General features: G+C 40.4%; 1 protein-coding gene across 1 annotated transcript in view; it reads left to right on the top strand.

Annotated features, from left to right (window-relative positions):
• The window catches only part of CSMD2 (CUB and Sushi multiple domains 2), a gene marked incomplete at both ends in the record, with an annotated part of 607,174 nt that overhangs the window by 471,874 nt on the left and 122,390 nt on the right, over window positions 1-12,910 (top strand). Inside the window, 4 exons of the mRNA XM_083370102.1 lie at window positions 2,274-2,468; window positions 2,922-3,038; window positions 9,100-9,213; window positions 11,462-11,557. Of these exons, the coding sequence (XP_083226228.1) occupies window positions 2,274-2,468; window positions 2,922-3,038; window positions 9,100-9,213; window positions 11,462-11,557 (522 nt within the window). The remainder of the gene's footprint in view (window positions 1-2,273; window positions 2,469-2,921; window positions 3,039-9,099; window positions 9,214-11,461; window positions 11,558-12,910) is intronic.

Here is a 12,910-nt window from a genome sequence, read left to right as displayed (position 1 = left end):
TATAATGAAATATGGGCCTTGTTTATACAAAATACAGTAGGTCAAAAATAATAGTTATATTGGTGTATTAGTTATATGTATTCAAATAATAATGGCATTAAATAATTACCCCTGGAATTGTCTATGGAGATTTTCAATAATCCAGATCATGGTTATCCCAAAGGTGCTTCTCAAAGGCAGGTGGACTTTCTTAGAAACTGGACTTTCTTAAAAGCCCAGTTACCTTTCAAATAGCACCTTTGGGACTTCTGTAGAACTGTAACTATTTTCTCAGGACAAAGAAGCAAGATTGACATGTGGAATTACTTAAGAGTAGTTTCTTTTATTGTTCTTCACCTATCGGGAGAATCTTGCCAGACTAAAGTAACTATCTGTATAACTAGAACAACTAACCAGTGGAACTACTTGCCTCCAGAAGTGGTGAATTTATTTTTTTATTTTATTTTTATCCCATTTATATCCCGCCCTTCTCCGAAGACTCAGGGCGGCTTACAATTTAAGCACAAATCAATGTGCTTAGCAATAGCCTTCATTCTACGTATATGCCTGCTTATTAGGGCTTTCAGCCCCCCCCCAAGTGGCATTATTACAAAGTCAGCTTATTGCCCCCAACAATCTGGGTCCTCATTTTACCTACCTCAGAAGGATGGAAGGCTGAGTCAACCTTGAGCCTGGTGGGATGCGAACCTACACTAATTGCAGGCAGCTGGTGTTACTTAAGGAGGCATTAGCCCACTGCTCCACCAAGGCTCAATGCTCCAACACTGGAAGTTTTTAAGAAGAGACTGGACAGCCATTTGTCTGAAATGGTATAGGGTTTCCTGCCTTAGCAGGGGGTTGGACTAGATGACCTCCAAGGTCCCTTCCAACTTCTTCTTCTTCTTCTTCTTCTTCTTCTTCTTCTTCTTATTATTATTATTATTATTATTATTATTATTATTATTATTATTATTATTATTATTATTATTATTATTATTACTATAAGCTATATAAGTCCCCACTGCAGATGGGGACTGTAGCCAAGAAATTAAAAGACGCTTGCTCCTCGGGAGGAAAGCCATGGCAAATCTAGACAGCACACTAAAAAGCAGAGACATCACCCTGTCAACAAAAGAAGACCATAGTCAAGGCTATGGTCTTCCCAGTTGCAATGCATGGCAGTGAAACCTGGACCATAAGAAAGGCTGAGCGCCAAAGAACTGAAGCCTTTGAACTATGGTGCTGGAGAAAACTCCTATGAGTCCCTTGGACTGCAAGGCGATCAAACTGGTCAGTCCTAGAGGAGATCAACCCTGACTGCTCTTTAGAAGGCCAGATCCTGAAGCTAAAACTCAAATACTTTGGCCACCTAGTGAGAAGGAAGGACTCACTGGAGAAGAGCCTAATGCTGGGAAAGATTGAAGGCAAGAGAAGAAGGGGACGACAGAGAATGAGGTGGCTGGATGGAGTCACTGAAACAGTAAGAGTGAGCTTAAATGGACTCCAGAAGATGGTAGAGGACAGGAAAGCCTGGAGGAACATCGTCCATAGGGTCGCGATGGGTCGGACACGACTTCGCAACTAACAACAACAAATATTCTGTGAACTACTGTGAGCTGCTAGTGAGAAACCATCTTAACCTCTTCCTGCTGATCAAATGTTCCAAGCTCTGCTGCCTCTTTGCCTTCTGGGAAGCAGCCCCACCCCCACCCCATTTTGGGAATCCAGACTACATTCTACCACATTTTTACTGTTACTTGGTATACTTTTTTTTCTTTATTATATATATATATATAAAACCCGAATGACCAAAGATCCACATACAAACACCCACGAAAACCTCAGAAAACATATATATATACATATATATATATATATATATATATATATATATATATATATATATATATATATATATATATATATATATATATATATATTAAAAAGGCACTTTGTTTCTTTTCCTTTGATAACGTCTACTGTACACTTTTATCTTTGCATGTTGTTCTCTTTTTTTGTTTCTTTATGTCACTATTTCCAAAACAACAAGAGAATAAATATAGAATTTTGTACCTGGCTTCTCTGAGTTCCTTAACATATCCTTGACTTTATTTGGCTTCCGGTATATAGCTATTGTAATCTAAAATGGTTACATGTGGCTTTTTCCAGATAGTGGAACATTTCTTGCTCCACAAAATGCTAATGGAATTTGGTGCTCAGGCTAAGAAAGCAAGGCTAGAAGTATCAGGAAATTGATGTTCAGATTGTGTGGGGTTTTTTTTGTTTTTTTTTAGAAAACCCCAGAGAATCCTGCTTTGATCCAGGTCTGATTAAGAATGGGACTCGGGCTGGAAGTGAGCTGAAACTGGGCTCCACAATCACATACTACTGTGACAGCGGTTATGTGATTGAAGGGGTGTCCACTGTGACCTGCGTCATGGGAGGAGATGGGAAACCTGTGTGGAACAAGCCAAGGCCCATGTGCACAGGTAAGCTGGAGGTCCTCTGAATTGAAGTTGAGTGTCACTCTTCTTCTGATACATATAACCTATACATGATAGAGGAGAACTGAACTTACAAGTGAAATTATGGCTAGAACAACTTTTTTAAAAAGAAAAAATATTTCTTTTCCATCTCAAAAATGTTTTGTTTTCCATCAGCCAACAACCTCATTATCTAGGGCATTCCTTGAAATTCTCCACCATTTGAAATCAATTTCTGTAGAACAACCATTCATTACAGTTTTATTGCTCCCAGTGTATAATGCAGCATAAGTTATAAAAAATGTATCAGGCACAGGTTCTGCTTAAGATGCATTCTGCAGCATGCCTGCTGCTTATTGCCTATTGAATTAATAGATTATTCTGGGCCAGGAATCTGGGGAAGAAAAAGGAGGCAAACATCAGAAGCTAACCTCATTTTTTCCCTTCTCCATGTTTTAGCACCATGTGGAGGTCAGTACACGGGGTCAGATGGTGTCGTCCTGTCCCCCAACTATCCTCAGAACTACACCAGTGGACAAGTGTGCCTGTATTTCATCGTTGTGCCCAAAGATTATGGTACATCCCTATTGTTCATGCCTTCTGGTCCTTTTCTGATTGTAGTGTTGATACAGAAAGGTGAGCAGAGGTAATATGAGGCAGGAATTCCTAATGGCACCCAAGAGAATGGTGGAAACCGTAGCTGAGTATACAGGGCTTTTCAAGATTCTTCACCAAATTTTCCAGCTAGAAAATTATGCAGATGACGTCTCTCAATTTATCCTGCAGACAGAAAAAGTCTAAAACAATTTCTCAAGGGTAGGTTCAATCCTTAGAGCCAGTTTGGGATAGTGGTTAAGACACCAGGTTCAAAACTGGGAGACCATGAGTCTTGGGTGATTTTCGGCCAATCACTTTCTCTCCGCCCCAGGAAGGAAGCAATCATGGCTCAGAAATCATGGCTAGAAAGCGGCAGGCACTTGTTCATGTAATCAGCAGGAGTCAAGGATGACTTGAAGGTAATAAGAGCTGGTTTGGTATGGTCATGATGGTGCTGGATTAGAAGCCAGGAGATCATGGATTCTAGTCCCACCCTAGGTACAAAGCCATCTTGGTAACCCTGGGCTAGTTAATCTGAGAAAATATTTCTAGAAAACACCAGAAGTCAAAACTGACTTTCATTCCAGTTACTAAGTGAACCATGCAGTCATTAAGGGAATCCAGCTTCCCCAATTGACTTTGTTTCTCGAAAGCTGAAAATCACATAACCCCGGGACACTGCAGCTGTTGCAAATACATGCCAGTTGCTAAGAGCAACTGTAAATCTAACTTTACATGGATTTGAGTATTGGCCAAGAGCTCAAATTTTGATTGCATGATCGTGGGATTACTGTGATGGTCGTAAGTGCTTGTGGTTATAGGTCACATTTTTTATAAGTGTCATTTTAACTGTGAACGGCCATTAAACGAATGGTTGTAAATCAAGGATTACCTGTGTTCCAGCATGGCAGCGATTTGGCAAAGCTTGCTAGCGTTGCCAACTGAAAACATACCAAGGCACTTGCGACTCCTTAAATGGATATTTACAAGCTGTGGATCACAAAGACATCAGGTGAAAATTAATGACAGCCATAACAATCTCAACCTTGAGTTTTCAAGGCAGAAAGGAGCGCTAGCTGGATTTTGAAATGCATGCGCAGACATACTTCCAATGCTTTTGAAGGCAGCTCTTTTTTTAAAAAAAAAATCTGTGTGGTATTTTATTTCTCCCTCATTTTTACAGCGGAAGAAACTCCATCACCCAAACGAATTTAAATTGGAAATAATAATTTGGGAGGGGTGGGGAATACAGTCTTTTTCTTCTAGGCACAGACCAGACTGTCTCCATTCTCTGTGGAGCATACGATCTCAGGCTTTGAGGATTTTTTTAAGCCATAGCCGATATCTCAATTCTTGACAGTGTTTTTGTTCTCCTCTCTCTAAGATACTCTGCCTTTTGTATATTTCTAAGTTTAATAAGAAAAACAGACAGGCTGCGCTCTGCTTCATGCAGTAGCCCAGAGATTCCCCTAAGAAGGTAGGAGTGGGAGACAATCCAGCTAAGTTCACCTCTCCTAAGTACCTAGCTCAATTTTCTGTATTCACTCAGGTATATCAGAAAACTAACCAAATGGGCTACATTTATGCAGCCCCCCCGCCAAAAAAAAATCTTAAAAGATTATAAAGCTAGCACATCAGGTGGATACAGCTGCTACGAAAGAGATGGTGTTAGGCTTCCGGAGAAAAAAGGAGGAACCTGCCCACTTTACATCGGGGAGGACTGTGTGGAGAGAGTTTCCTCCTTTAAATTTCTGGGAGTCTACCTCTGTGAAGATCTGACCTGGAAAGTTAACACAACCCAGGTGGCTAGAAAGGCCCAACAGAGGCTTCACTTTCTTAGGATCTTGCGGAAGAACAGGGTAGAACAACGGCTAATGACCGTCTTTTACCGCTCTACTATAGAGAGCGTCCTCTCGTATGGTATTGTGGTTTGGTATGCTGGTCTGACAGCCGCGGACAGGAAAGTATTACAGAGGGTAGTGAGCACAGCACAAGACATTGTGGGCTGTTCCCTGACACCACTGGATGACCTCGCCAGGGCTCGTTGCCTTGGAAGAGTGAGGAAGATTCTCAGGGATGACTCACACCCTGGACGGTATCTCTTTACTCTCCTACCATCCGGTAGGAGATATAGGAATATAGCCAGCCGTACCAACAGGCTGAAAAATAGCTTTTATCCATGGGCTGTTAGGCTTTTGAATGGGATATAATCTCTGTGAACTTATGCAGAATTGACTTGGGAGGCCGGTGTGTGGTGTAGTTGGTTCACATGGTGTGGTGGGATGGAGGGTTTGTTGTCACTGTGTTGGGGGGAGAGAGCACGGTGGGAGGCTCAGCTAATCTCAATGTACACATGTTGTACTTTGACAATAAAGGTTTATTATTACAAGTTTAGATGGCCTGGAAAAAACAAGTTGCATAAATTCGGAAAATAATTTCTTTCAGCTGCTGGCCTCTCCTAGTAACTTGCATTCAGTTTTAGGTTAATTCTGAACCAGTATCTGCAGTTCCAATGACTTTAACAGACACAAATGCATTTGTGCATGCGTCTGCCTAAAGCCTTCTTGAAGCTGCTTAGACTCATGTCTTGTGGGGGGAAAAAATTATTGGATCATCCCTTCACATCCTTATGCTTTTTAGATATGGGGAGAGAATTCCTGACATGTCCCAATGGACATCTAGAGCAGGGGTCTCCACCCCCAGTCCATGGACCAGTACCGGGCTGCAGAAACAAGCAAAGCCCCACCTTCAGGATGCAGGCAGTACACAAAACCACACACTTTCCAGTCTGCAGAAAAACCTCTTTCCACGAAACTGGTCCCTGGTGCCCAAAAGGTTGGGGACATCTGTTCTAGAGAATACCTGATTGTGAGTCCTAGATTAACAATTTGCTTGGAATTAAGTCCTTCTTTATGCAGTATCTTTCTTGATTTTCTGGCCAGACATTCCACTGAATGACTAATAAGAAGGTTTTGTTTTCCCTATAGACTGTGAATTATGCATATGCCATTAAAGAATTTTACAACTTCAAGGAGCTTTAGTGCTTTGGCATAAAACTGCATAGAAATCAGTACCACAAATGTTTTTGATACATGGCTGTATGTTTCCTCTCCTATGCCCTGACATTGTTTATAGCTGGTTCAATATGTTACTAGCTAAAGGTCCATTAGCTTCAGCAAGGCTGGAAAAATAAAATTGCAGAGCTGGCAAAGATCATTGAAATGTCTTGGTCAATAGAGAAATCCAAATTAACACACCCCCCCCCCCAGGTGAAAGTCCATTTTTGAACACATATGGACACACCTAGGTGAAGTGGTGCCTACCACTCCCTGGATCATTGCTTCCATTCCATTTCTCTTAGTGTTAAGAAGATTTTTTCCCCCTAACCTTCAGCAAGAATAAGCCTAGATATGATAAATTTGATATCAAATATTAGTATTTGAGTGTCCTTGAGTCTCTTTTTACAGAGCTAAAGTGAAATCCAAGTTTTAACAATTAAGAGATGGAATATATTTTAAAAACCTGCAAAAGGTCGTAGTCTCAATTTTTCACAGCTTGCAATTTTTCTCCTCCTATTCCCAGGTATGAAATTTATTATAATGTCGCAATTAAAATCTGGCAAGGCTATCATAGAGCAGGAGAAAAAAATGTGTCAATGCCAACCTTGGCTCACTGATTACCATTTGGCCATTCTCAGTAATGAGCAATCAGTGAGTCTTTTTTAAAATTATTGTTTTTTCCATATTTATTTATGTCTTGCTTGTTACTTGTAGGAAAATCCCAAAGCAGAAATATAGCTCATTTTAAAAATAGTTGCAATTAAACATAAATAATTCAGTTTCAAATGTGTGTCCTGCCACCTCCCATTGGTTGGAACCATAAATTCCTATGACTCAAGGTCAAACATGCTGTGATTCAGAATCAAATAAAACCAGACCAGAAAATGCAGTGATATCTATTAAACATAGGAACCAACAGGTTCAACCAACTAGTGCATTGCTGTAGCCAAACCAATCCAAAACAGGGTGAGCTTGCATGCAAGTCAAAGTTGACCTTCACATTTGTACTTTTCTAATACTTCCTGCGTTCATCCTTTCCCTCCTTGAATTGTTAAAGATACCAACAGGACAAGCAAAGGTTGAGTTTCAGAAATAGAACAACAGCAGATAATATACCAAATTGGTCCGTTGGCTGCAACATGTTGAAGTTGTCAATATTTCCAATGACTCTTGCTTAGAAGGATGAAACCTCCAGAGCTTCAAACTGCTGCTGTAATAGAATAGAAGACAGTCTTTCATAATCCTACTTGTTTCAGTATATAAGTGGCCCTTATCTAGTTGCAGGTATTCAAAGATTCTACAAAGCTCTAAGGAAAAGAGACTCTTCTAAAAGAGTCTACCAAATTTAAGCCAGTTTTCTCTTCTTCCCCTCACTGCTACATCCCTTCTTTATTTGACCTCCCTCCTCTTTTCTTGGTCAATAATAAGCAGGCATATACATAGAATGAAGGCTATTGCTAAGCACATTTAATTTGTGCTTAGTTTGTAAGCCGCCCTGAGTCTTAGGAGAAGGGCGGGATATAAATGGGATTAAAATAAAATAAAATAAATAAATAAATGTTCTGTGGGGGTCAAATGCTATTAAGCATATTAGTCCATGCTAAAGTGGCATTTGGAAGAGGGAATAAAGTCATATATATATCTGCTAACTTCAGCTTCAGCCTTGGTGGAGCAGTGGGCTAATGCCTCCTTAAGTAACACCAGCTGCCTGCAATTAGTGCAGGTTCGAGTCCCACCAGGCTCAAGGTTGACTCAGCCTTCCATCCTTCCGAGGTAGGTAAAATGAGGACCCAGATTGTGTTGGGGGCAATAAGCTGACTTTATAATAATGCTGCTTGGGGGCCCCCGAAAGCCCTAATAAACAGGCATATACATAGAATGAAGGCTATTGCTAAGCACATTGATTTGTGCTTAGATTGTAAGCCGCCCTGAGTCTTTGGAGAAGGGCGGGATATAAATGGGATTTTTTAAAAAAAATACATACAGAAAGGGGAATATCATGCAGAATAAAATATATCACACAGAAGAAGGCCAAGACATATTCTAATCACAGAAAGGAGGTTTATATCAATCATTTTAATTCATGGAAAATAAATATTGATTGAATGTCAGGAAAAAGCTCTGAACTGTAGGAGCAATTTGACAGCTGAACCAGCTCCATCACTAGAGTTTTTTAAGAACAGGCTAGATAGTAACTTATCTGAAATGGTATAGGTTCTCCGGCTTGAGCAGGGGGCTAGACTAGAAGACCTCCTATTCTGTTCTGCTCTGCTCTGCTCTACTCTACTCTACTCTACTCTACTCTACTCTACTCTACTCTACTCTACTCTACTCTACTCTATTCTATTCTATTCTATTCTATTCTATTCTATTCTATTCTATTCTATTCTATTCTATTCTATTCTATTCTATCCCAGACAGCTAGTAAATTGCCCTTCAATTTGCTGGGGAATTCTGAGTGAGAAATGCAGGCAAGGAAATTCTGGGAGTTTAACTCCACATATCTTAAAGGTCCTAAGGATGAGAAAAGCTGATCTATCGCATGGGTGCTGGACAGTAAGATGAGTGGCATATACATTTAATAAATAAAATAAATAAATGACAGGGATGCTTTAAATGGGATTCCAGAACCGGTCAGAGAATTGGATTCAGTGCATTAATAGCCCCTTTTCAAGATCTTGGGGCTCAAGCATCTTTACACATCTCTCAGCTCCATTTTAGCTTCAGCCTTGCCAACACAAGGGCACCAATTTGGTCTTATAGAGCAGCGTTTCCCAACCTTAGGAACTTGAAGATGCGTGGACTTCAACTCCCAGAATTCCCCAGCCAGCTATGCTGGCTGGGGAATTCTGGGAGTTGAAGTCCACGCATCTTCAAGTTCCTAAGGTTGGGAAACGCTGTTATAGAGAGTGATGGTCAGTGTGTGTGCCTCCTCCTATGTTTAAATGCCTCACCTTCTTTTCTTTCTTTCCTGCTGATAGTGGTATTTGGCCAGTTTGCCTTCTTCCAGACAGCTCTCCATGACATCATTGAAGTACACGATGGTCCAAACCAACATTCCCGCCTCCTCAGCTCTCTCTCTGGTTCTCATACAGGTAAGGAGAGGTTTTGCCTCTTTCTTTCCTCTTCTGGGTAAGAAAGCTTCCTAAGAGATGTCTATCAAAAACTGTAGGCATGCCTTTGATTGTGGAATTGTTAAAAGATCGTGCTGTGTACGTTCAGTCTATACATTCCCTTCCACCTATTCCTGCCATCAGTTCTATGATGGCTATTTGCATGTATTCTTTGTGGTTGTCTAAAATGTTTAGCCACGGCGATTTCCAGCTCAATCCACAGGGGAAAAAGTCGTTCCACCATTGTTCACATAGTTTTCAGAGGAGATATTATCTATGGAGAAATAAAACTGAGCAAAAACAGATCTAATTTACACTTTGGCAATATAATTTATATCCTGACCAACAATTTGTGGAGCTACTGTAAAATGCTGTCCATGGGGCTATCAATGGATATGTTCTGGTAGCTGTAGCTGATCCTGAATGCAGCAGTGAGATTGCTCAGAAACCAATAGGCCGTATGAATGTTCTTAATAAATAATAAATAAGTAATAAACTTACATTGTACAGTAGTGTTTCTCAACCTTGGGGATTTCGACTCCCAGAATGCTGGCTAGGGAATTCTGGGAGTTGAAATCCACATATCACAAAGCTCCCAAGGTTGAGAAACATTGGTCTGGAATAACCCATTGAAGAAAGACCTGCACTGGTTCTCAGGGGGAATTCAGCCCCAGTTCAAATGCTGGTTGTCAGCTCCACATCCATATCTAACATAGCACCAAGTTATATCAGGCATTGTCTCCAGACTTTCATGAATGGACATCCTTGGGGAGCTGCTCAAGTCCTTCCAGTGCAGCAGGATAGAGAGACATGGAGAAGTCAGGTCTTTTCAGAACACTTCAACCTGGAGGTTCGTTTGGCTTCCTTCCTCCTAGTATGCCATAAAATAATAGAACAACTGTTGTGTTATGTTTTCAAAGATAAGCCAAGCTTCTCCGAAGGGAAAACTGTCTAAACAGGTAAAAAGTTCCAGGAGCAGTTCTAATGATGAATATTCATCAAATGAGGGAGGAAGTGCTGTGTAATATTTGTTTCCTTAACGGAACATTGGTAGAGACATGGAAATGTACCAACAGCCCATCGAGCAAATAACGTGTAAAATTCCCTCCTAAGTAATCGTACAGGCCATCAAGGCTGTGCCCCAGTTTCAGTTTGTTAGTTTCTCAGGGAACTTCTGTCTACTACAATGTGTGCTTTGGGCTATTCTATGTGTAGAATTTGTGGTGACTGGTTGTGTGTGGCTTTTTAGTTGTTGACTGAGGTGTTGATGGCCAGCTATTAAGTCATTGTTGTTTTGTTGTGCTGCCACGTTCTGAGTATCTGATAAGCTGGTGGTAAATCAGCACCCCTGTTGACTGACAAGGAGACCATTTCCCAGGCTTCAATCATTTCCCTGGCTATTTTTGTACCTGCCTGGACAACAATCTTAGTAGCTGCAAAATTGAATGTATGTCCTTGTTCATTGCAATGTGTGGCTACTAATCAATTTCAGTCTTCTCATCTGACCACTCACTTGTGTTCTTGCAATCTGGTTTAGCTTCCTCCCCATCTGTCCTACATGGTCACAGAGGCAACCCATGCAGGGAATCTGGTAGATTACATTAGAAGTATATCCCACCTTCAAGCGATCTTTGCAATGCATTTGTTCTTGTATGGTAGCCTCTGGGCAATGTGTGATGCCTACTTTCAGATCTCAGAAATTGCATTCTACTGCTTCTGAAATGTTTTTGATGTATGACAGAGAAAGACCAGTGTAATAATGTCTATATTACATCATATAATATATATTTGATTCTAACAATAATTTCATTAGAGGCAATGAAACAGGCAACGATGGGAAAAAATATTCCTTCTGTGGAATGCCTTCCCTCAAAGTCTCACCAGGTCTTTTGGGCCACAGGAATAGAAGTTTTGGTTCTCCCAGATATTGTCGAAAATCTTTTAGTGAGTTGAGGTCACTTGCTTTCATTTTAATCTATTTCCTATTTTCATTTCAAGTTTTATGTATTGCTTTTAAACTTGTTATTTGCTTTCCTTTGGGTTTTTTGTAATATGCTATATTTTCTCATAAATATTTTTTTTTTACTTTACTGGAGCTTAATTTACCTAATTTGAAAGTGTGCCATTCATAAAATGTAGGCGGTAATGTGGTCCCAAAGCCTAGTAAAGCATTGAGGTTTCTTATTTTATTGCGTTTTGCTGAAGGTTTGTATCTTTCCTCCTTTCCTAGGTGAATCGTTGCCTCTGGCTACTACCAACCAAATATTGATCAAATTCAGTGCCAAAGGGCAGGCCACAGCCAAAGGTTTCCATTTTGTCTATCAAGGTAGGTGAGAAGTCTGGAAATAACTCTGCTGACTGTGACAGTCAAATAAAAATAGAGCCATAAGCACTCCAGAAACAATAGGAAAGATTGTGGCCTGAAGTTTTCTGAATGGAGAATATGCCATCCTGCAATTTACAGTGACTTTAGATGTAAACTCAGAACTCTTCTGAGTTCAGACATAAAATCTTCTTGCATCATTTTTTTCCTTTTATTCCTCACCCTCTCCTGACATTCCCCCCTGTTTACACAGTGCGTGTTCAAGTGAAGAAAGCGCTTGAATTTTGCTAATCAGAGTTTGTGTCTTAGTGTTTAATCTGAATTTAGGCAATGTCTGGTAGAATTGGAATGGAAATTCAGTCGAAGAGGAATGAAATAATAATAAAAAAATCCAAAAATCAGCTTGGTCAGTTTGTTAGATATGAGAACTCAGCAGAACTTTATTACAGATCCCACTGATTTACTTTGCTAGTCTTAAAAAAAATGCCGTAAAGATCCATCCATGCTCCTCATTTATAAAATTATAGCCCTTTGTAATATAAATAAGAAACTACGGAGTCCTCAGAACAAGTGGAAACTATTTGAGTAGTTCTCCATTACACCAAGCGAATTGTCTTTCCAGAAACCACCTGTCTGGAAAAGAATTGTGGGTCCAGAACTAGGTCTGTGTTGAAATTGTTCCATCTCTCTTGAGACTCAGTGTCAGGACCCACCCCAAACCACGTCTTAGGAAGACAAAAACTCTTGGAGTCAGGTTTTTAGTCCAAAAGAAATCTTTACTATGACATGCTTGGTTGTAGGAAATGAGACAGGGCTTAATGGTTCCTCGATGTAAATCCTTATAAAGAGTTCCCGGTTTAACCCCCCCTTAATCCCCATTTGGTCAGTCCCCCCATCCTTCCTCTCGTATCATCCATCTCGTGGGAAAAAGGAAGTTAGGACCCTTTTGTTTATTGCTGTCTTCCGTGACAAAAGCCAGATGCTAGCCCCCCCTTTTGTTTCCCCAGTTCAAAAGGCTTCTCTTTTCCTTTGAAATGCCTATTGCCGGTTCAATACACATCTATCCTCTTCTCTTCGGGAGATGGCAGAATCCATGGGATATGTTTGAAACATTCCATTTATGAATATGATATAAATGGATTCTGACACTCAGGGTTGACAGTGGCCAGTGACCTCCTTTAGCACCCACCAGCTTCTTGATTTCTACATTTTGATGAGATAACAACAGTAATGTCAATGCTTAGGTGAGGAACAAACCAACTTCCATCGCCGTCTTCATTTCCAAAGTCGTTGATAGCCACCAAATGGCAAGCAGGGATGTAGCGTAGTATGTTAGAAGAGCTAGAAGGGCTAGCA

This window comes from Vipera ursinii (assembly GCF_947247035.1).
Source record: "Vipera ursinii genome assembly, chromosome: 9".
Classification (NCBI taxonomy): Eukaryota; Metazoa; Chordata; class Lepidosauria; order Squamata; family Viperidae; genus Vipera; species Vipera ursinii.
This window is presented reverse-complemented; position numbering and strand designations above follow the sequence as displayed.